At 37.2% G+C, this 24,825-nt stretch overlaps 1 protein-coding gene across 11 annotated transcripts in view; it reads right to left on the bottom strand.

The window, feature by feature from the left end:
• The window catches only part of LRRC2 (leucine rich repeat containing 2), a 71,052-nt gene that overhangs the window by 30,490 nt on the left and 15,737 nt on the right, over nt 1-24,825 (bottom strand). For all 11 annotated transcript variants that reach the window (XM_009328144.1, XM_009328148.1, XM_009328142.1 and 8 more), the window contains 2 exons: nt 19,871-20,078; nt 12,001-12,157 (listed from right to left, as the gene is read on the bottom strand). In XM_009328144.1, the coding sequence (XP_009326419.1) occupies nt 12,001-12,157; nt 19,871-20,078 (365 nt within the window). The remainder of the gene's footprint in view (nt 1-12,000; nt 12,158-19,870; nt 20,079-24,825) is intronic.

The following is a 24,825-nucleotide window of genomic DNA, read 5'->3' as shown; positions in this document are numbered from 1 at the left end:
TGGAGGGGGGGGGGGGGGGGGAGCAATAGTGCTGTATTGCACCCATATGGACTTCCCTTAATCAGCAATGGTTTTGGCGAGAGTTTGAAAGGAGGCAGCAAAGACTTGCAAAGATCTTGATCCTACCAGGGATGAGATAGCTATTAACCTCAGTTGAAACTAGAGAAGTTGACTTTTGGTTTGGCCACTTTAGAAAACTTGCCTGCTAACTGAAAAGCATCTTAGTATTTTTTATAGAACCTCTTCACTGGAAACAATTGCTTCTACTAAACTTACTACATCAAGAATTCTGCCTTCAGTATCCAGCATTGCATACTTTTGATTATAAAAGATAATGGACATGTGCATTTGTTTCATTTTTTTCTTTATTGCAATTTATCATCCCTGTCGGCTTAATTTTAAGGCCCTTATAATATTCTAGGCTACATTTAGTCACATTGTACTTTCTGTTCCTTTGATTTATACCATTACATAATCTTCAGTAAAAACAGGCTTAGAAACATTATTAAAATGCAAAATGTTTTATACTGGAAAAATGCAAATTGTACTGTGACATAGTCAAAGTAAGGAATTTGAATGTATCAAATAGCTGATGTGTTAGCAAAGGGATCCTTAAATATATACATAACAAAATGAGAACATTCTATGGACAGGTGTTCTGTTGGACAATGGAATGGACGATCATAGAATCACAGAATCACAAAATGGTTTCAGTTGGAAGGGACCTTCAAAGATCATCTACTTCAAAGTCCCATCCAACCTGACATTGAACACTTCCCATGATGAGGGATCCACAACTTCTCTAGGAAACCTGTTCCAGTGTCTCACCACACTCATCGTAAAAAAATTCTTCCTTATGTCCAATCTAAATCTACATTCTCTTAGTTTAAAACCATTACCTCTTGTCCTGTCACAACATGCCCTGGTAAAAAGTCTTTCTCCATTTTTCTTATAAGCCTGCTTTGTATATTGAAAGGCTGCAATAAGATGTCCACAGAGCCTTCTCTTCTCCAGGCTGAACAACCCCAACTCTCTCAGCTTTTCTTAATAGGAGAGGTGTTCCAGCCCTCTGACCATTTTCACGGCCCTCCTCTGGAGCCACTCTAACAGGTCCGTGTCTTTCTTGTACTCGGGACCCCAGAACTGGATGCAGTACTCCAGGTGGAGTCTCACAAGCATGGAGTATAAGGGAAGAATCATTTCCTTCGACCTGCTGGCCATGCTTCTTTTGATGCAAGCCAGGATACAATTGGTTTTCTGGGCTGGAAGTGCACATTGCCGGCTCATATTCAGTTTTTCATCCACGAGTACCCCCAAGTCCTTCTTGGCAGGGCTGCTCTCAATTCATTCATCCCCCAGTCTGTATTGATATTGGAAATTGTCCCAACCCAGGTACAGGACCTTGCACTTGGCCTTGTTGACTTTCATGAGGTTCACATGGGCCCACCCCTCAGCCTGTCAAGGTCCCCCTGGATGGCATCCCTTCCCTCTAGCGTATCAACTGTACCACTCAGCTTGGTATCATCTGCAATATTCCCCTCTAATCAGTGATATTCCTGCAATATTGCCCAGTGACAGAATACAGCATTCATAAGGAAAAGCAGCAGTAAGAAACTTAAGTGCAATTCAGCAGCTGGAAATCAGGAGAGAAGAGCATCTTGGGTCAACAGGTTCTCAAAGCAGACTATATATTGGCAAACCAAGACAAGACATACATGAGATTCACAATTTTATACTGTATCAGTCTTCTATTTATAAGCAAATTTTTAAAAAGAATCTGGTGATTCATGGGATTTGGATGGCACTGGAGACAATCTCTCTACAGTACATCTCAAATGCTTGAAACAGTGTTACAATAGTGAGCTAGTCTTTAAGGCACTAATGCTTAGTTAAACTTTCTCCGAAACAGAAGTTGTTTTAGAGCTGCTCACCTTTTGCAATGTTACCAGAGGCCAGATGGTGCTTCCACAGAACAGGGCAGAGAAGAAACATAGGTAATTGGAAGCCCCACATTTTTTCCCTGAGAAATTGCTGTTGTCAGAGGCAGAAGCATGCAATTTCATGACCAATACTAGCAGCCACCAAATCACACAGCATTTTACATAAACCCAAGAGTCTCCCTTGGACACAACGTTGTCTTCAAGTGATGGCTGCACCACCCAAATCTTTCTCACAGGTGACAGACAAAGCCTATATGGTAAGAACTCCATTATATTAATCTCTACAGGTTGCAACAGAGAAAAATATAGAAGCTTCCACTCAGCTTCCTCCCAGTTTTAGCTCTGCCAGAAATAGAAACTGAGGTGGTATTTCAAAATTCAGCTGTCCTTTTAGGAAGGTAACCTTGTCTTTCCTATTCTCTGTGAAGTGCTGTTTTAGTTAAAATAGCAGAAGCAAAATTTTCTGTAAGAGTACAACAGGCATTCTTTTGGTAGTGCATTACTGTCCCACAAGGGTCATTGGGGCTGGTGCAAGAGAGTAATAGAAGCAAGTTAATGGTGTAAATGTGTGAACTGCCTTACTTTCTGATTTTTAAGCACATAAAAGTAATAATAGTTTAGCCTACCCATGATGAAGCCTCACCGTGTTTAGTATCATGATGTAGATAAATGAAGGTATTACACCACATGTTAAGTGGCATAAACATCAACTTACCACCTCATTGCAACAAAATAATCATTGAAGCAGAAATGCCTTAAAATAAAATAAAGAATCAGAAAATCGCAAATCAATTCCTCATCCAATTAATCCCTCAGTGACAGATAACAAATCCCATTGTAATGAAAAAGGAACTACTTACTCATTAGCACTGAAATGTTTTGTATTTTCTTTCAGCAATGGGATATTGCACTGGGTCTGTCTGGAATTGAGTAAATTTTCTTCATAGCAGCCCGTACGGTGCTCTGTTTTGGATTTGTGTCCAAACAGTGGTGATAACACAACAATGTTTTCACTATTGCTGAACAGTGCTTACACAGGATGAAGGCCTTCTCTTATTTCTCACTGTGCTGCCCCAGTGAGTCAGCTAGGGGTGGGCAAGAGGCTGGGAGGGGACAGGACTGAGGCATGGGACCTGAATTGACCAAAGGAATATACTATAACATTTAACATCACATTCAGCAGTAAAAGCTGGGGGTGGGGGAGGAATGGGGGGAAGTTTTCCAAGGTGGCTATTGCTCAGGGACTGGCTGGGCATTGGTCAACTGGTGCTGAGTGATTGCTTTTGCATCACTTCTTTGTTTGTTTGCTTGTTTGTTTTTCTTCACTTATTAAACTGTCTTCATCCTGACACAGGAGTTTTCTCACTTTTGCCCTTCCAGTTCTCTCCCCATCCTGCTGTGGGAGACTGAGCAAGCAGCTGCAGGGGGCTGAGCAAGCTGTGTGTGGCTTAGCTGCCTATGAGTGTTAACCCACAACAGATGTATTTGCTAACTTTTCAGCCACTGAAATTTCTACCTCTCAGTTCCATTAGTAGCTGGAGAACTAATGTAGACAAGGCATCTAGTGTCACCAACATCCTATTCACCCTCTTGTCTAACTCTGCTCAGATGATGCATCTCTGGTTCATAACTAGGAGACATGGAGCAGAATTGCTTACAAAAAAAACATCACAAAAACTTAACAGCCTTTCTGGGCAGGGTGATAGAGACAAGCACAGCTTCCCTCTCTGACTTTCCTGCCTTCTGTAACCATGGCTTTTCAAGCTTTTTTCTCCTTTCACAGTTTCTAACATGTATGTCAATGTTCACAATATGGTTTGTCCCAGCTTGCAGGTATGAGAAAACAAATAAGTAGAAGATGCATCACATTTTTTCTTGTCATATATAATCTCTCTCTAATCTGACAGAAGCACACTACAGAATCTACAGTCAATTGCCAGCAATTGCTCTAGCTAAGATTATGAAAATTACTGGGAAAAGTTATGAGTCTTACAACTGAATTTAATTCTGATAACAAACTCAGGACCACATAGATGAGTGAGATACAGTTCACTGAGATCTGCCTGCAGGAAGCAATCTCTTCCAAATCTGTGTAACGGCTGTTTTTTCACCTCTGGGCTCTCCATTGGATTAAGTTATGCCATATGACTGCTGAGCAGTAGTCAAGCATTAACCGTCCCTCTAGGACCATAAGATATATATAGGTCTCGCCAGGACCTCCTGAATAAAACCCTTACACCACCAATTCACATAATTCCATTTTTTTATTTCACAGAATCATAGAATAGTTTGGGTTGGAAGGGACCTTTCAAGGCCATCTAGTCCAACCCCCCTGCCGTGGGCAGGGACATCTTCAACCAGACCAGGTTGCTCACAGCCCTGTCCAACCTGACCTTGAATGTTTCCAGGGATGGGGCATCCACCACCTCGCTCGGCAACACATTCAACAACTCTTTATCACATTCTGTCTTAAAAGTAGTTTGGTTTTTTACATCTACTGCTTTTATGGAAAAACAAAGTTACAGAGTTTCATCCTTTTCATTATTTGGAATGGTCTTTGGATTGCCAATCTGAATTTATTCATAGAAGTTTTATGACCATTAATTCTTTGCCAATTTTATCTTTAAATAGCTCTTTTCCTTCCCTGGTGTTTACTTCTCTGATGTTTTCATAGGTAGCAGACATATCAGAATTTATTTTACTAGGCTGAATAAACCAATTCTTCTAATCTCCTCTCACAAAATAAAAATTCCCCTCCTCGAATGGTCTAATAGACTTCTTTTGCATCTGTTCCCATCTGAAATAACTCTTCTTGAATCTGGGTGACCACAACTTTATCTATGTATCATACTGGATTGTCCTTCTGTGATGTTAAATTAGGAATTTCATTTCTTCAATTATTTGTATTTAATGAGCTCATGACTTGCTGCACAAATTATTAGCTCCTGAGTACATGACCTTGAACTCTGCAACCATGAATTTAATCTCTCTACTTTTTTGGAAGCCCACCTGCTCATCCAGCTTTTCATATTTCCTCCTGTTTGTGCAGTAACAATAACACCCAAACTGCGTCATCAGAAAATTTCGGTAGCCCAGTTCCTCAAAATAATTAAGAAATAAGCTCAAGACTGATCCTTGAGAAACTCCACAGGTGATCTTCCTCCTGACCGATAGCTTCTCTTTCCAAATGAGTGCCTTGTTGCCTCTGCTTTAGCAAGTCCTTTGCTTATTTTTACAATTCTTGCATCAAAGTCCATTTTCTTAGATTCAGATATTCATTTTCCATAGTACACTGTATCAAACACTTTATGGGATACCAGATAGACAAGATCTACTACTTGAAGCTCAATCATCTTCTCAAAAGAAAGACAGAAACCAAATGAGTTGGGTACAACTTGCTTTTCTTTTATAAATTTTTAATTTCAACCTAGTTTCCATTCAGCTCCACGTCTCTAATGACTCCTTCCTCTAAAAAAACATTTAAAATTCTTACAAGCAACAATCTACACAGGGATAGAATTAGCTTATATGAGTTGCCTGAATGGTAATCCAGATTACAGACAGATCTTTTCCTTTCTCAAACAAAAGGAGTAAGACTATCACTCTCCTTTTCCCTTAGACCTGTTAAACAAGGCTGCTAGGCTATTTTTGTCAGAGAAAGAGCACAAATATACGACTATAAGACACCATTCATGACAATTCAAGATTCTCAAATCCAGGTATCTTGGCTGAAGGAGTGCAAAATTGGGGCACAACGAATCCCTAAATAACCTTTAAATGCCATAGGCATTGTCAGTAAGACTCCAGCCATTCTCACCCACATTTGGAGTTTATTGCAATAACAGCTGGGGAACTGAGGGAGTGTGAGGGGGGTGGTAAGGCAGTATGAACAACTTTCACTACCCTGTAATCTGTATTTAGGGGCTTATTTATACCTTCTTAGTGCAGAAATTCTTCACTCTCTTAGGTATGGTGCCCAGCCACCACCAGGCTTAATGAGCATGCAGTACAGCCATTGAGGCAGCCTTAGGAGGGGGCAGAGGAGGTGACACCCCCTTCACAGCTGCACAAATTTAGAGCAGGATTTGACCACCACACCTGCCACCTATACATTCAAATAATACTCAAGCAAAACTTCTCAATTAAAAGTCGTAATAATAAAATTGTTGCTGCTACAACACTGTTGTTAACTATGCTTAATGGCATTGAATTTTCAGTTCTATAAAAAATGCAAATTAGGGAGTTAAACAGCTGACATCTCTGTGTTTTCCAAGGAGAGACAGTAAAAGCAGTGATAAAATCCATGGCTTCCCTGGCAGTTTCACAATTAAGAGTATTTTAAGTGGGAGCTGCAATGCCATAGTTGTTGCCTAAGATAACATTTATTCCCAGTTTAATTTTTTAATTCATTATTTAAAAAAATTAAACCAGTAAGTAAACTCTATAACTTCTGATGGGCAATGCAGCATAGTAATAATGGTAATGCAACTTCACCATTTAGACAAGCCTACATTAGTGCTCCTAACAAGGTGTCAGAGACAAAATACAGATGAGGTTACAGAGAGCCTTTGTTATCTAAGGATCTCATTCAATGCAAATGCAGATCCACTTGTATAAACTGGAGTAAAATGCAAAACAAATTTTTGCATTGATCTGCAATGATCTGATAGCAGCTTCCTATGGGCCAAGACAAATACTCTTCTATTTCCAGTCTTCTCTGCTGAATCAGTGACATTGCCTTTGATTTATCTGAAAGGAGATATTGATGTTCAAGTTTACAGGTAACAGTTAAAACATCAATTTTTATTTTTTTTTACTTCTGCTCAAAGCATCCAAGCAAAGGAGGGATGAAGACTTCCTGAACTACTTCTGCATAACAAAGTTGCTAAACCTTTTTTTGCCACTAGGGCTTATAAAAGCTGTAGCATAGTAACAGATTGACCCTGGGCTAGTAGAATTTCATTCTTTCTCCAACATTCATGTGTTCAATTAAAAAAAATGTAAACATGCTGAGAGAAATTGCAAGTGACTACTACAAACAAAAAATAAAAAAGATAAAGCTGGGATCTCAGTCTGTGGTCAGAAGAGTATTAATACAAGGGGGGGGAGGGGGGAAGAAGGTTTTCTTGTAGCAAAATAGAGGTAGAAAACCATGAAGAAGTTCTTGTGGGCTGAACGGTAGAGAGAGATACCTTCAGCGGAAAAAAATGTCATGTGAGAGTTTACTGAAAGGGATGAAGGAAATTAATGAAAACAAAATGCAATGAGCTGAACTGAAGATATTTTGGTAGACCAAAAATTCTATAGAAAAGTATGTGACTTCCATTTTTTCATGTGAGCAGATAAGCTGAAACATGGACTCTGATCTCCCTGGGGATCCCCAAAAAAGGGTGTATGTCCCAAGGGAAAAATGGAGTATAAGCTCAGTCTCTGGACTGGAAAACACTTTCTGAGTATCACAAATAAACATGGAGTAAACTGTTTGGGAAGGATAGAACAATACATTTTGACCACCTTGGAAATTGAAAAAGCTTCTTCTTAGGTAAAACTTTGCCATCGTAGCCAGAATGGTGTGCACAGCCTCCAACATTCCCACTGTAACCCAAGTGAAGACTGAGAAATAAACCACAGAGTTTGCTAATACTAATCTGGTCTGTGCAGAAGGAGTGTGTTCTAACATTGTTATATATAATGTAGTCACATAAAGCAATGTGACAAAGTCAGTAGATAGGAATCTTCAGGCAAAAATAATTTATGTAATGAGTAGTTTCCATGGCAGTGTTTACAATCTAAGCTCAGTACCCAATGGCACTATTTAAAATCCTTTCAAGAAATTCAGCTTAATAAAGTACTAGCCTTTGCAAGATCCAATGATGTTGAAATTTGTTAAAGCAGTATGTTTGTATTAGATTTTAGCACAATATTCCCATTTTTGATAGCTTAAGCAGATCAATAAAAAAGATTATTTCCTCTCTAGATTGTCCAATAGAAAGTACAATTTTGTAATTTTGTGATACACTAACCAAGGGTTAAATTTTGGAGAGCTTACCAGCTGTTCCAGTATGAGCAAGCCATCATTTGAGCAGCTAGCCTTAAAGCAACAAGCACCCTCCTAAAAACAGTCAACTTGCAACAGGTCTTTAATACTCCCCCTTCAAATGGGGAATATAAACAAAATTTTCCTCAGTTGTATACCAGATTGAGCTGTTGGACAGATAATATTAAATACTGAATAAATGGCAAGGGTAAGAGTTGAGTCTGCAATCGCTCAGAACTAGACTGCATTTAAACTGAGAATATGTATTTTCTTGGAAACTCACACATCAGCACACTGGGAATCTTATTAATAGAAAAAGCTATTTTAGGTATCTAGAAGTCATTTAAAACCATATTACTTATAGTTTTCCCGTCTGAGTTCTAGGAAATTGGATTAATGGTATGCATAAATGACATTTTATACTGTGAGGTAGGGAAGAGACAAAAAAAATCCCTGTGATTTCTTATTAAAATATGTCTCAAAAGCACAGTTATTTTTCCTCTTAGATATTTGGCATATCAAAAATGTGACAGAACATAATGAGGTACAAAGATTTTATTAAAAGCTCTGAGCTATTTCATGGATAATTTGTGGGACAAAAAATCCTGATATAGCTTCACTATCCCATCCCAGCACAAAAGCTTTGGGATCACATAAAAATGCAGTTCACTACTTCCTATGTGAATATGGGAATATATTCTATTGGATATTTTCAGTTATAGCGATTACTAATGCACTAGCACTAACTGATATACAGCAACTGCACTGAAGCCATGCAGTCAGAGCCAGAACTGCGAACTCACCCAGAAGCCATTGCCAAAGAAAATCCCTCAGCTACACCCCTGCTCATGATTTTTTCTGTTATTCCTGGGAAAACCAGACCTGACAACTTTGAGTCAGACAACAACTCCATTTTGCAGTTTTCTCCATTTTTGTTTGCTTGCTTCCCATGAAAATATTTGTTATTCTACAAAAAGAATCAAATCAAAAGTGTTCTCATCTGTCTTCTGATTCAAATTTGATCTGTTCAAGTGCATAGGTGATTATAGCTATGAGTATGATTTGAAATGTCTGAGAATGGATTCAAGTCTTTCTTCTCTCTGATTCAGAGTAGAGCATTCCCTTCTAAATCAAGTAAAACATGAACATGAACTTCAGTTCTTGCAGATGTTTTAGTCCAGACACTGCTACCACAGCGATGCTTTTTTTCACTGAAAATATTCTTATCATCTCTTGTTCTCTCACACCTTTAAAGCCCTCTTGCGAGAATCAAAAGTAGTCTGAACATGGCTCACCAGTTTAGCTTCTGCTGGATGATTTGTTGGTTGAAACTTGGCTTCAATTCTGTCTGAAGATTAAAGACTCAACAGCATGCGTGTCACTGCCAACCTCAACCATCTATCATTACTCTCAAGTATGTTTTAGCTGTGATATTTACCTACTTGCTGCTGTTTTGTAAACAGAACACAAAATGATTAATACCTTAGCACTTAACCTTTCCAGAGACCTTACCTTCTGATTTAGCACCCAGACCTCACTCCTTGCTTAGATAGAGCTCCCAAACCAAACCCACATCAATTATTTCCCTGTGATAATTTAGCAGCTAGATGAAAGTATGAAAGGTTTCATTTTGAAGCAGCATCCAAAAACTTTGAAATATCCAAGACCTTTCATAATAATGTCTTATTAAAATAATGAACATTACCAATACATATTAGTGTTTATGTCTGTATGCATATATAGTACATGAAATAAAAGCATATCCTTTTGCAAACATACTACCTTACATGTCAACAAAGAGAGCATTATACAAATTGAGATAAAAACTTCTCTGTAATTTATGCCATAACAACAAGGGCATCGCCATTGCATTACTAATAGCTGGTCTATCAACACAGGACATTCACTAAGACTGAAAATCATTAGGTAGGTTTGGCAAAAAAGTGCTGAACAGTTTAGTTGCACAGTCCTGAAGTGGCTTTTTTGTATTATTTCTTTTTAAACTACATCACTGAATCTGTGTCTTTGGACAGGCTAGAATTACTGCTGTGATGTAGAATTACTGTATAAATAGCATCTATGGCTAACCAAATTTGTTAATTCCGTTATGCAGTGTCTCAAAAGGAAAGGTCCAAATCCAGGTTTCTCCAGATGAGTGTTTAGTACAGTCGTGCCCGCTCTCATTTAATCAGTCTTGAAAAAAAGATTTCTTTTCCTCACTGTTAAGAGGAGGATGGTGAATGCTGTAACATTGTGTCTGAGGCAGGACCTACAACAGTTTTCTAATATTCACTGGCCCTTTCAGTCAAACATTTACATTAAAAAGGAGCAACAAAAACATTGAAAGGAAGAAAGCAACACCTTGGGTATAAGCTAGAGGGATGAGTATATTGGAGGGAAAGTTGATAAATGGGCATAACATGAAAGCTACTGATGAGCAGAAATCACATCATGTAAAGAAAGCAATTGAAAGAACAGATTTCTACTAGAAGCATTTGAAACTTTCTTCCTTGTATCCCAAGAAAGGTCTGACATGGCTTCTACATTACCCTCTACAGAGAATTGGTTATGCTAGAATGGTCTGGTTTTGTGCCTTTATTCTGGAAACAGACTTTATTAGCATTCATAATCACTTTTTCTTGTGGACCATTTTAATTAATGATGCACAATATTACAAGAAGAAAGAAAAATCTTTCTTAGCCTTTACCTGCCTCGATTGTTAAGCAGCAACCCCTTAAAACCTTATGTTTAATGGTTTAGGGTAGCCTCTGGAAGGGAATTATGTCCTTTCCCCTTTCTTTCACATCGCCTGGTAGAAGGTGTTTGTCCATTAAACCCATCTGAGTTCCACGGTAAAACTGCTGACAAAACAGTTAGTGTTTGTTTTATGTCATTATCTCCTGCTTGTGCCTTGTTGATGATTTGTTAGTGTATTTAGCTGCCAGGTTGAAACTATAAAATATATGTCGATGTCAGTGGAAAATTTTCTGTGTAAAATATAACATTAGTAAATAAATCAAAAGTATTAGTGTTACTCTACTAATACAGTAGAGAAAGAGTAGAAAAGACTAGAAAAGTCTAGCACTGATTTCTGTGTTTCAGGATGCTCTCTCTCTTCCTGCTTTTCTTAGTTAATTATGGAGGTAGAGGTTTTAGTCTTCATCTTTTTTTTTTTTTTTAAATGTACAGAAGGAATACCAGTCATGGGGAAAGCTTAGGACTACTACATTTAAAAACAAAGGCTGAGATATTAGTACACCTGGGTGCATGGACTCGACCTCGGGGGCCTCATAGTGGACCCAGCTTCTTCAGCTCTCAAAGATACCACCAGTTACAGCAACACTCTTCCTTGTAAGAGCAGTAAATCCCTCTCAAAACATTACAGTCTTTCAAACAAGTTTTTTATATCGTAAGATCAGAAAACACAGGAGAGCCAAACACTAAAATTCTTGTTATTATGTAGCTTAAAATGACAAAGGCCAAAGTATGTTAAATGTTAAGAATTTGTTTCTCTAAAAACCCTGAAGTCATGTTGGACGTACCACTTTATTAAATGTGGATCATTACTGAACTCATTATAAAATTCAAAACATGGATTTTATGCAACATTATATTTTTTATTCCTTTTTACCACAATCTTATGTTTTCAGTCATCTTGTTTGAGGTTTACAATTCTGTAATACTTCTATTTTTCTTAACCTGTAAGGAACATAAAGCACCACTTGTTCTCAGGAAGAACTCTCCACCTACTTGAATATGAGCAAAAACTGCCTTATAGTCAGATAACAAAAATGTGTCAGTTTTTTCCCATGTTTGAGCCATACTACACACATGGTATTGCATACAATTCGGCAAGTATAATTACAGTCAGAGAGCTGTAAAAATTTAGAGGGGACTGTTCCCTGGAGACAAGCAAGAAGACAATTATCAGTAAATTAATAAGAATATCCATGAATGCTCGTTTCCCTGCAATACAGTTAAATGGCATAAGTATAAATAGCTGAATATCTTGAACCAACTTACCAATTTCCACTGGGAGATGGTTGATTTGATTTTTTGATAACTCCAGTACTCTCAGATCTTGAAATAATGCAATGTAGGCCGGAATGGTTTGTATCAAAGTATTGTACACATGCCATTCTTTCAGATAGATCTGTTCTTTCAGAGAATCTGGGAATTCCTGTAAATGAAATAAGAACAGGTAAATAGAAAGCATCAAGTTAAAATTTTGTTCTACCATGTTTCTAAATACAGGGAGGGGAAAATTCCACAGCCAAACCTCACCACTTTGCCTCAATTATCTTGATGTAGAACAGCAGTTTGCCAAACCCTCATAGGAGCTGTTTGCTTTTGAAGACTGTTGCAGCTGTCTGTCACCACATATTTATTTTTTAACTGTTAATGCAATCATTTTGCTCTAAAACTGAAACCCATCTGAAGCATTCAACCTCTTTGGTGTCTCCCATATTATCTCCTTTTTCCAGCTGGAGGATTTTTTAAAAACACATTTCAGTGCTTTAATTCACACATCAAGATATAGTAAAATGCAACACAGAACAGAAGAGTGGGTGTATGGAGAATATCTAAATAAGGTTTGCCAAAAAAAAACAAAAAAATTAATACCTGCCAATGTTTCAAAATTTGTTTGCCAAGATGGAACACAGTCCAAGGAACAGAAACATTTCAGATAAGATACACACATATCACCTTTTGAAAGTATTTTTTCAAGTAAGTGACTTGAAGTAACTTCCTAAGTTATTTCAGCAATGTTTGAAAAATTTTACTAAATTTTTTTAGGAAGAATAAAAATACTCAATTTTTAAATCAGTCCACAACTGCAAGTAATTCTTGCTTTAGTCATGCAGCATCTTTTTCTTTAAGAATTCTAATATTGTCCCAAATACACAGCAAATAAATTTACTTCTGAGTAATTTTTAGACTATTCTGTTTGTCCAAAATCTCAAATGTATAACAGTTACTGAAACTAAAAGTTTTAAAGCCTTTAATTCCTACAAAATTGCTTTAGTTGATTGGTATTCAGCTCAGATGTACACATCTCTGTTTGAATTATGTCATCAAATTCCTTGAACTTGAAACAGACAAAAATCAATTCATGAAGTTGAAGGTCAGATCATTTAAACTCCACTTTCTAAAGCAGCACATAATTTACCAGTCTGTCCTGGGTTTCATATCACTGTGCATTGGTAACATCTGGAATAAATAATCTGGATGAGGTGCTATCACTAACTTTGCTCCATAAAAAGAGATGTGTTTCAGCCTTTAATTCCTTTATAACTTCCAAATTTGTTTCCTGTGCATGAAGAATACGACAGAGTAGGAATTACTGTTTTTTATACAGAGAACGTTGCCCACTTCTTTTTTTTCCTTCTAAATTTCATAGATCCCCAAGACATTAACAAGAGTAATGCATTTTAATTGGGTTTTTTTATTAATTCTGAAATTCTGAAGTAGAAATAATGCTACTTAACTCTTAGCTAAATTAAAAAATCTAGTTGTTATTAGAGGTATACTGGACTGTTGATCACAAGCTGTTCTTTGTTTGGTTGTTGCTGCCTCTAATTTCAGTTCTTTTCAAATTTACAAAAGCAGACACTTAGCCTATATATGTAGTTCTGCCTTGCTACCTGCCCTTCCATATTTGATATGGATCGTTCCATTTCTTGCTTTATTTTCCCACTAGGTGTATACTGCATTGTGATCCATCTTCTATATTTGTCAGTTTATGGCAGTTAAAAAATAAAATGCCTGAAATACCTCAGGGCTGGTAATGAGAAATCTCTCCAACTTTCTGGAGTGGCCTTCCACTCCACCTTTGGTGCTGCACATTTTTCTGCAACAAAATAAAAGAATAAATACCAACTGCAAATTCAATTAGTATTGTCTTTCCCACCTGTACAGAATTGAAAATGCAGCGTATACATAGGGGATAGCATCTAGCTGGAGTGTCATAGACACCACTGTCGGGAAGAACCCTGATTCACAGAGAAAGCAGATGCAGAATAGTCATACTGGAGGGAAAAAGATGGCTGGGTAACAGATACCATTTGCCACTCTATTTCTTCGCAGTTCAGGTCTGCCTTTGTCTTTCTACTGACCTACTGGTTTTTTGCACCTTGTCACAACAGGCCATCTCCAGCTCCTTACTGACAGATACAGCAGGGAGCAGAGGCGAATGCTTGCCACTGTGAAGCCAACAGCCTTGCTGTTCTCCCAGACTGAAAGGGGGTATACCACAACTTCTTCTTCATACATTGGAAACAGTGCACCACACAAAGCACTCTCTCAGATTAAGATCAAACACCTTGATAATTTTTAAAAAATTAAACCAAAATATTTTTTAAATTCTTTATTATTAATATGAAAAAAATTTAAAAATCTTTACTTCTGTATTAAGGGTAGTTTAAAGCACCAAGATATTCTTGTGCAGCAACTGAAATAAATTCAGACATGACTTCAAAAGAATGGAATGAGGTTCTATTCTTCTACCAATTGCCCTGACTTATTTTTCTCTCTTGAGATTATTTCTTTATATCTTACAATCATATTTACAATTTGCAAATGTAAGTTTACAAATGCTTTGCTATAATGTGGTTTTTTAGCATTCTCCATTTTACAATACATTTTATTTGTGTTGCTGAAACAAAAATTGATGTGATATTTTACTTCATTTACAAACTAGATAGGGATGGGAACTGAAATTTGTACAAGCTTTACGTTTGCTTTACTCTCTGATTCCCTTGTGTTCTTTTGTAATCTTCTGCTGCCATGCTAAAGCTGGCAGCCTGCTGATAAATTGCTCCATGAAGACTGACACTTGGAGGATAGCCAGTCTTTTGCTTTTCACAGCAAAACAATACGTCAAACTCCTTTGCTTTTTGGGAGGGGGGGGAAAAGTATTAAAAGGAAATAAATAGCAAACCTACAACCATTGCTGATTATACTATTTCTAATTAGGAGACAATTTACCTGCTAGACATGAGCTTGAACTAAAACTGTGATCAAAGCTCTGGGAATTTTCAATTCTGTTTCTTTTCCAGCTCTGTAGTTTTATGTGTCATGGACCAAACCAAAACCTTGGATCTAAATCTCCCTCACCTTTGAGAAAGCTTGGAGCTAGTTCCAAAACTAATGTCTCAGGGCCACCTGTATTACCTGACTGGGTCAGGAATTTTATACTTTTGGGGGGGAAAAAAATCTCTGGAAGTTAATAAGCACAAGAGAGATTTTCTCTGTCCATTCAATGGAGCAATTCTACTTGACCCTTTGTGGCAAATAAATACCTTACTGTCACTAACAGTTGGGAATAACAAATGGAAATTCTCTGTTCTCTGTGAAAATACACAGCATGTTAGATGATAAAACTGAGAGAATAAATACAAATGTAGTAATTAATTTGCTGCCTTCTTCCGTGAAGAAATGATATGCAAGAAGGTCATGATTTACGAGTAAAGAATTTTACCATCGCTCATTCATTTACTTGTTGTGCACATTTGACATTAAAGTTGTTTAAAGTAGGTATGCATCCAGATCCTCTGCTTAGGTAAAGGAGCACAGCCAAGAACAGTCCTGCTCTGAACATCATCACCTTTCCTTTGCCAATATTAATATCACAGATTCAAAAATTTTTTTTCCTGAATATTTTCTGAAAATCATTTAAAATTCACTGATCCACTAGAGTATAAACATTCATTAGTTAGGAGCAGAAAGTAAACACTCAGAGGGGAAAAACAGAGTTAAAGTGAATTCATTGAAAAATTCATATGAATATTCATGGCATTATTTTGCCACAGTTTTCATTCTGCTCTAATAGCAGTGCTATTTCTCTGAAGAACTAATTTAATTCAGTAGATACATGTTTACATGTACAAAGGATCTCAATTAAGTGTTTCATCCACTCTCCATCATTCTCTACTAAGCAACTGATTCAAACACACAATTCAAGAGTCCAAAGTCTTTATACAGCTCCTTTTCATGGTGGTTTTGCCTGGAAAACTCTCAGATAAATAAAAAGGTTTTCTGAAACATACCTTGGGAACCTCAAATTACTTGTGGCACAGTACACCATTCTCACGCTCTCTCAAGGGTTTTGCAAACACAGGAGAATTTAGGAGACTTGCTGCTGGGGCAATACAACTGGGTTCTTTCCATTTTTTATAAAGAGAAGAGAAAAGCCTGTCTGATTTCATTCACATCAGATTATGAAACTAGCCCATTTGTTATTATAAGACCTCTTCTTTCCTAAATACAAATATTAACTCATTACTTTCCCCAGCTGGCAGAAATGCACCACACAGGGATGTAGACACTTGAGTCATAAATATTTGGTTGGTTTGTAAAAAAGGAGGCAAGGACCACTGAACCTTAAGGATGTTGTCCCACAGCCTCTTCCAGGTGGAGCTCTGACAGGGTAAAACTATATAATCACTGCAGTTATCAATCACTGTCCACAGCCAGATGCTAACCACCCTGGACAGGCATGGCCAAACCAGTACCTGTGGAGGGCTTTCAGGTTCAGAAGGAATCAGTGAGTATATGTTCTTCAATCATAAAGGCTTGATACTAATCCTACTTACAGTGCCATCATTCAGATTTCCATTAAGTTAGTGTGACCGTACTTTTAGAAAACCATTGTGACTTGAGATGTCTAGAGGCTCAAACTGCATGTCTCAAAAAATTAGCCTAAAAGTGAACGATAACTAAGAATTAATGATCCACAAGGAATTATGGATCTGCATAAACAGAATACAATTCCTCAGAATTCATATGCTGTAAAATCAAGCCCTACTCTCTTTAGCTAGTACTCTGTGCCTACTCTGTAACCTAATATTCATTGTATGAGCTTTATCTTTGCTCGGATATGTTAAAATAATTACAAGTACAAGGAACAGTGGGTCTCCACCTAATGAAAATACATTATCTTTCAATGACATTTGAGAGGTGGGAAAAAAGTGGCACAGAGGTCCTGAAGGAGGGAATTCCTATTAGGAATTCAAAAGGTGTGGTCTGCTCTGATTGTCTCCCTTACAAATGTTCTCAGAAGATCTGAGATGATTTTCAAAAGAGCACTATCCAGGTAATTTTCAAAATAATTGTCCGAGCTACCAGTACATGATGGAGTGTTTTACAAAACCCATTTTTAACCTCATACTCAATAATGCAGAATCAGTGAGCCAGATTCACTGTATGGATATGGAGCATGAGGCAATAGCATCTTTGTAACATGTCTATATTTTTATCATCTAGACAGCCTGGACACTGATTAGCGCCCAACACAAGCTACCATTCTAACTGACTGCAATACTGCAGATAATACCATTAGTTCATTGGTGGACTCAGCTCATTTGCTGATGAAGATTTCAGTGAGAGCCCTTACACTGAGACCTATAGGAAGGATGTGGTAAAGCTACTTGCTTTGATCTTGACAAATCCCTATGCTGGGGATTACTCCTCTGTGAGACTTAACTTCACAGCGTCCAGAAAGAGAACTGGTAGAGCCCAGAAGCAAGCCCAGTTCTCAAAATTAAATCTGTAAGTCATACCAGCAACCTACTCAGATTTAGCTATCAACTGTCTAGAGGATATATTACTGCTTCTATATTACTGCTTCATTGATGAGAGGAAAGGGGAAACATAATAGAAACACTTATCAGCTAAAAGCAAGTGAGATAGAGGATTCAGCAGCTAGTTCCCAAATGGACACTTCACAGGGCTGTGCTGTTTACTGCTGCCAACGGTAAGTGGTCAGCCAACAGCAAACCAAGCTGGTTATGTGCCTGTAAAACTGCACAGACAATGCCAGCTCTGACTTCTCCTAGTGTTTGAGTGCTTAATCCTCCAAACTTTCAACTCATGGATGTATTTGTGTGCAAAACACATTACAAAAACTAAACCACAATTGATACCACAGCTCCCAGCTACGTAACATACAGGCTTCTCTGAGAAAACTGTCACATGTCCACAGATCTTTTCACGCGCAAATTGTCAGCCTGTGCAGCTATAGTTGTATAGTCTGCAAATTCATTTTGCCTAAGTGCACTTATTTGTGAGAGAGTAATAGGGGAAAAGAGTGTCATGTCTGATTCTGTCTTTGGTTTAGAAGCAGCAGTTGAGATTAAAAAAAGCAAAATAAGTGATATGATTTGTATAACCAAAATAATTTTTACAAAATTTCTGCAATAAAGGGAAATAGACTTCTTTCAGAACTTTGTCAAATGGATTTTTACATTTTTTAAATAATTTTTAGCTCTTAGAGACTGGCAATTTTCTTTGATTTTGAAGGAGCATTGGTCTTCTCTAAATAAAGCAGCTTTGATTTTATCTTTATCTGTAGACACCTGAACTATGTCACAGTATCTTGTTGAAACAGGAACCCCACTGTGCCTCTAACCCCAGGCTAGAGCTGGACAACGAGGCACAGTGTTTGGGTGATACGGCCACAGTGAGCATATGACATGGAGACAGAATGAAAGTGCATGGTGGTTAGGAGTGTACTGCTCAAGGTGACATAATGTACATAACAGTACATGGATATCTCTTAAATGTGGTCTTTCAGCATGTCAAATTGAAATGAAATGATCTGGAAAACAGAGCAAATTATGTACGTTTGATTTCGCCTCCTAATGTGAAGCCTTGTTTATGGTGTTAAAGGAAAACATTAACGGTTTGGCAAAAGAGAATAAGCAACAGAAAAGTTTAGTTATACAGCTCTCTGCTCCCTGATGCGCTGAAAATATCTGCAGTTGCTACTATATCAGTGTCTAAGAAGCTGTAATATCTCTTTTTTTTCTCCTACCATACCTACAAAGTTTACAACACAGGAAAGTGTGCAGTATAAGACTACACAGCTTTAATATAATTTTCTATATCCAAGGTTCTTGAAAGATGAGATGTGATAGCTCTCCAGCAACCAATCCTACCACATGAATGATTTGCACCAGCTGAAGAAATAGTCTCCTTACTAAAGCTGGATGGGAACCAGTGTTTTCTATTTTCCAGAATTTTAATCTATTTTATGTTTATTCAGAAAAGAACTAAAGCTAGAAAAAAACAAAAGTTGAAAAAGAAAGTGCCTTTATATTCCAGATCAAATCTGGGACAAAATTAAATTTCAGGTCAATCAAAAAATTTGTTTTAGTAAAATTTACCCACTTCATCAATTTACTTTTTAACTTATATTTTTTGTAATGAAAATCTCAAAAATATATTTCAAAATTATAAACTACACAAAAGTCAAAATTCTAATTTCACTTTCTCATTAATAAAGTAGTGTATATTCAAAATACATTTCAGTCAAAACTTTGGCAACTCTAGAAAACTTCACACCAACTCTAATCCACCCTTTGCTGAATTTCAAAACAGCATTAATTCAGAGCTTACTTCCAAACTGCTATTTCACATCAAACACAACTGCAAGTAAAAAGTGTTTTTTTCAGCAAGACCATTGTGGATTGATGCTAATATTAGTTTTGATTTGAACAGAGCTTGAGAAAAATGTTATCACACCATTAGAGCAAGAAGACAGATCTCTGAGTAGTAGAAGACATCAGCAAGCCAACAAAGCTGTATATTATTTTCATCTCTTTCCATCCATTGGGGAATTTCAGAGAAAGATACTTTATTGCAATATGATTGCTTATACCAAAATTTTTGAGAGGTCTAAATTACATGTATCAGTAGAGAATTTAAAATAAGCATATCTGAAAACTAAACTAGTTCAGGGTAAGATAGGAAATGCTTTTGTCACTTCTAACACTGTGAAAAAGCATCAATTTCATATGCATTGGCAAAAAAAAAAGTTTGGGGGGATTAAAAGTTACAGCGCTAAGCTACCCAAACCCTTTAACAATAGAAACATATTTTCCATTATATTTACCGTCCACTGCTCTCCAGAAAGCTGAAAAATAAACTTGTTTCTTTTCTTATTTGCTTCATATGACAAAGTGTGCCTCTTCTGGAGCTGAGTCTTTCCATAAGTGTCCAAGATCTTCTCATCAGTGTCTACAAAGCCATTCTTGAGGTATTTTGATTGAGGAATGCCTTTCTTCCGGCACTCTAGTATGAAATTCCATTCCTGTTTTATCCTGAAATAGTGCCAAAAAAGCTTTATGTGAATCAGCTGAAACAATATAGCAAATAAGTCTTAAAGCTTGATCTTTGTTTGCACAAGTAATTAACAAAATATAATTATGCAACTAATGTATTGACCATTTTTAAAAAAAAAAAAAAAGGAATTCCTGGAGTCATGCTTAGATTTTCTAGACTTACATATAGATTTCAGATGAGCGGGATTTCATTTACTGACTATAAAACAATGACACCCAAGGAATAACAGAAAAGTGGAGACTGAGCTCACTGTCACAGAAAACAGGATGAATGATGTCCTTAATTTCAATAGGGTAGGAAATACATTCTCACAGAACAAGTTATATGTGTAAATAAAAACAAGGACCTGGTCATATATGCAAAATTTTTCAGTTGGGAAAAAATCATTTTAGAAAGTAAGAAGTTAGAAATATTCCCTTTCCCCTGCCCTTTCTTGTTCAAGTATAATGATCTATTTTCTTTTTTTTACACATTATTTTCCAATCATCTTAGAAGGTGGAGGTAAAGGTCAAAGTTATCACATGCCAACTAATTTCAGATTCAATTTCAATGTAACTTTAGGCTCATCTCCAGGGCAAACTTTTACCTATATAACTTCAGGTGCAAATTCAATTTGATATAATTAAACATTGCCAAAAGCACGTGCTTTAATTTAAGAGAGATTTATTTCAGCTTAGTCAATTAAGGAACAGGTTGATTAACTGAAGCAAACCTTCCTTATACCAAAATAAGACTCTGCAGAGCCCCTTGCATCATAAATCTGATCTCGCGCTTTGAATGCTAGATTCTTGAGGTACATGAGATTCATTTATGTGCTCTCCACCCTCTGGCAGAAATTTTAAGGTAAAGACTTGAAGAAAACTGACAGGTGAAGAAGGGCACAAAGTTCAGCATAATGTGCCCCCTAGAGAAAGTAAAAAATGGCATGTCCTAGAAAGAGAATCAGATGCAAGTTTGTAAAGTTCAAGTAGGAAGTAACAAAACCTGTACACATATTCCCAGCTAAGCATGGTATTTTCTCTAAAATGTTAAGATGTTAAAACTATGGCACATGAAACAGAATGTCTGGTTTTAAGTCACGTACAAGAAATCATTTACAAACTTAGGCACAAGAAGCATCTTCCAAACTTGGTGAAAATAAGTAATTTTTGGACACTCATAGCAAGGTATGAGACAGAAACTGCAGGGCAGAGTATATTTATGGGAATATGATAGAGTAGCTTAATATTCATATTTGACTCAATGCTATCAAAATAAATCTTTAGGGGTCAAAACTGCATGCCTAAATAGGAAAGGTATTACTGAGACAGCTGTAAACTGCCCAGCACAAATTGTGGCACTTACTGAAATTTTAGGGGATGTTAGAGAGACTTGAAAGCAGAGAGCACAGCAACAGCAGGAGACTTCAGCTATCAGCATACACACAGCACATTGACACACTGCAGATAATATACACTTTTGGAAACTACGTATGACTTTATCAGAGCAGCTAGCCTGAGAGACCACAAGAGGAGCTGATTTAGTTTCAAGGAGCAGCACATTATACATGGGTCATCACAGAACTACAGAAAGCCCCTTCTGTAATAATGACCTCAACGTATTCCTATGCAACATCTTTATAAAGAGAAAATAAGGAAAAACATCTACAAATATTTCAGAAGATGAGCTACATATAACAGTGAAGTTGGTTAAAAGTGCAGCTCACTGGGTAAAGTGCTGGCAGACTGCAGGAAGACAGCACGACCTCAGAGTAAGTACATTCTAAAAAAGCCACCATAAGGATCTCTTTCTCACCTCATTTCCAAAAATAGAAAAATAAAAAAAGATAAAATGGCATTTATGTTCAAATGAAGAAATGAGAAGGCAGTATAAGCTCTGATAAATTAAATGTAAAAACAGAAAAAAGCAAGTGAAGTCACTTACTGCAGGTATACAAATGAATAGGAAAAGGATTTCTGGTGTATCAGAAGCAGAAAGCCTCTCAGAGAGACAATGGGATCAATAAGAGAGACAATAACTTATCAATATATGAAAGGAGCAGTGAAGGAATAAAGTTATTGAGAGCTGCAGAAAAGTTACTCATCTGTGGCTTCAGTTTTCATTAGAGAGTTCAGTGTGTTCTTTGCAAGTAGGCATCTGGAGGACTTTCTGATATTTAAAGTGTCAATAGAGGAGGCTTGAGAATAAAAAAAATATAAATTCGAAGCAAATCTCCCAGTTTCTCTCAGTGTCTAATTGTGGACTGCTTTATACCACAGTGAGCTGTGATATGTAAATTAGTTAGAAGAAAAAGACTGGACAGACAGAAAACATGTCCAGCAATACATTCAGCTCAGGGAGTCCCTAGAAGGGTACTGAAACTGCTAGTACAGTCAAGGAAGAGTCCACCTCCAAACAAAAACATGTCAAAATCTTTTCTGAAGCTACTTGATGTAACAAAGACAAGAAAATAGGTTAGAGCAGACACAGCTCCTTAGCGCATTTTGTGATCCTTCAACATGCTGCATCCAATACTTCTGGTTACAGAGGGAGAGACACCCGAGTACCTGATTGCGCTAGGCAGCCCTACCAAAGGGTATCCCCTCCAGCTGCAGTCTGGAAGCACTCAGATGGCAGAATTTTCCATACCAGCAGACATGAAAGTTAAAACACCTCTTTCAGATGCTTTGACACATGACCCAATTCAATTTTTAGTGTTGATCTTCCCTATTCAATCTGTCATTTGGACCCCAGAGACTACCAGCACAACAGAGGGCAGACAATGCAATAGCAAGAGATCAGTAGGAAAAGCTAAAAAATAACACTATCATATACTATAAGAAAAATAAACAGGCCCAAACCATGTACTCATCTATTTTCCAAAACTCATCTTCCAGTGAGAATAGTTAATTAGCTATAAAAGCTCTGTATTAATGTGCGAGGTGGGTGGGAGGTAAAGTGGGCAAGGGCGGGGGGGGAGGGAAGTTAATTGAATCCCCAAGGAAGAGAACAATGAAAGGATCTGAACCGTTAAAAGGTAGGAACTGAAAAGGACCAAAACCCTGGCATTCTTTTTTTCTAAAAAAAATTCTAAATATTTCTAAATAGTCCTAGCTTTACTTACTACGGCTGTACTGCTGTTTCTCACATCCTCCTCCAGCCCTCCACATACAGCTTTTCTGTCCCTTTGTGAAGCTTAACTCTGCATTACTGCTCCCTCATTTCCATGCAATTCCTTCATTTTCAACCAAAGCAATAAACATTTGGTCTCAGTGCATAATTCAATGCATTGAAAAATCTTGTCCCCAAGATGCTTTTTTTGTATTCATTGCTCTTCACTCATGCACAAAAAACGACAGATGCGTTCCTCGCAGTAGAAATTCTAAGAACGTTAGAAACTTAACAAACAGAAAGAAGAGGTCAAAAAGTCTAATTCTTGATAAAAAGTAAGGCACTGAGCTGCTCTACTACACCTCAGTGCTGGCTCTGCCAGGTAGACCCCAGGAACACAAGAGTAGAGGGCTCAGATCTAAAATTTTACTCTCTCAGAACAGGGAATATAGAAAATGGAAAGAAGGGAGCTACATTAAAGAAGAAAGAATAAACTGTCCTCTGACATTTTACCGATAGCATGTACAAAACACAAAACTCAGGAGGTCACGGCACATTGTTAGCCAAATAAAATAAAACACACATAACAAAAAACGTTGTTAACCAAATCAGTCAGTGAAATATTCACCTCAGAAAAAAGACAGGCATTAAAAATTAAATGTGGTTAGGAACTCAACATGGATATCACGCACTGATGTGGAAATCCTGTCTCAAATTTCTTCTTTACTCATAGATTAAATGATGGCAATATGCGCTGTTAAGCTTTAAAGAATGCCCGCTTATGGTCACCAGGCTAAGTACTATGTACGAGCACATTTTGAACAGATGGAAAGTGAACTAATAATGGAGCAACAAACCTGTAATTTTGTTCAGTACATCACAGAATAAAAACATGATATATCCCAAGGGCAGAGGGTCTAACAGTTTACAATCCCCGCTTGTACCCTTGAGGTACACACTAATCAAATGAATCAATATGAGCCTTCCTGGCCTGGAGGTGTGACCTACATCAAGCCAGTATGTATCATTAAGCAAAGATTACAAAGCTGTAATCTGAAGGTTACAGTTGAGATGAAACCAAAGCTACATGGTTGTCACTCAGTTCTGTCATTGTGAAAAAATTGAGATGACAGTACTTTTTAAAGGATGTTTATGAAAATAAAGACCATTTTAAGGCTTCCTTTGGTGACAATCCTCAAATAAAATAGAATTACCACCACGTCTGTCATATCTGGAGGCTATTGCATGAATCTTCAGGAAAGACAGGAAAGGCATCTAAATCAGTGTGGCAAAGAGAAAAGAAAAATATCCACACAAATAAAATCAGCCTTTAAATATGCTAATATACTTTTAGATAAATTAAATTTCTGGTCTTGGCACTTTAAAGTTTCCTGATATTCCAGGAATACATTTTCACAGATGACAAACAAATGAGTTGGTTACAAAATCACAGCCCTCCTGAAGTTGATGTCTTTTTATTACTATTCAGCAATAAAATATTTTGATCTTCCTCTAGAACTTGATCAAACAGTTGCAGCCAGATTAAAGAAACAACTACCATTTTCAATATTCAAAAAATGGGTTTTAGTCACGTCAAGCCTAATTTAAGTGGGAGTATTAACACAAAAAAAATAT

The sequence above is a fragment of the Pygoscelis adeliae genome, unplaced genomic scaffold (genome assembly GCF_000699105.1).
Source record: "Pygoscelis adeliae isolate BGI_AS28 unplaced genomic scaffold, ASM69910v1 Scaffold45, whole genome shotgun sequence".
Taxonomy (NCBI): Eukaryota; Metazoa; Chordata; class Aves; order Sphenisciformes; family Spheniscidae; genus Pygoscelis; species Pygoscelis adeliae.
This window is presented reverse-complemented; position numbering and strand designations above follow the sequence as displayed.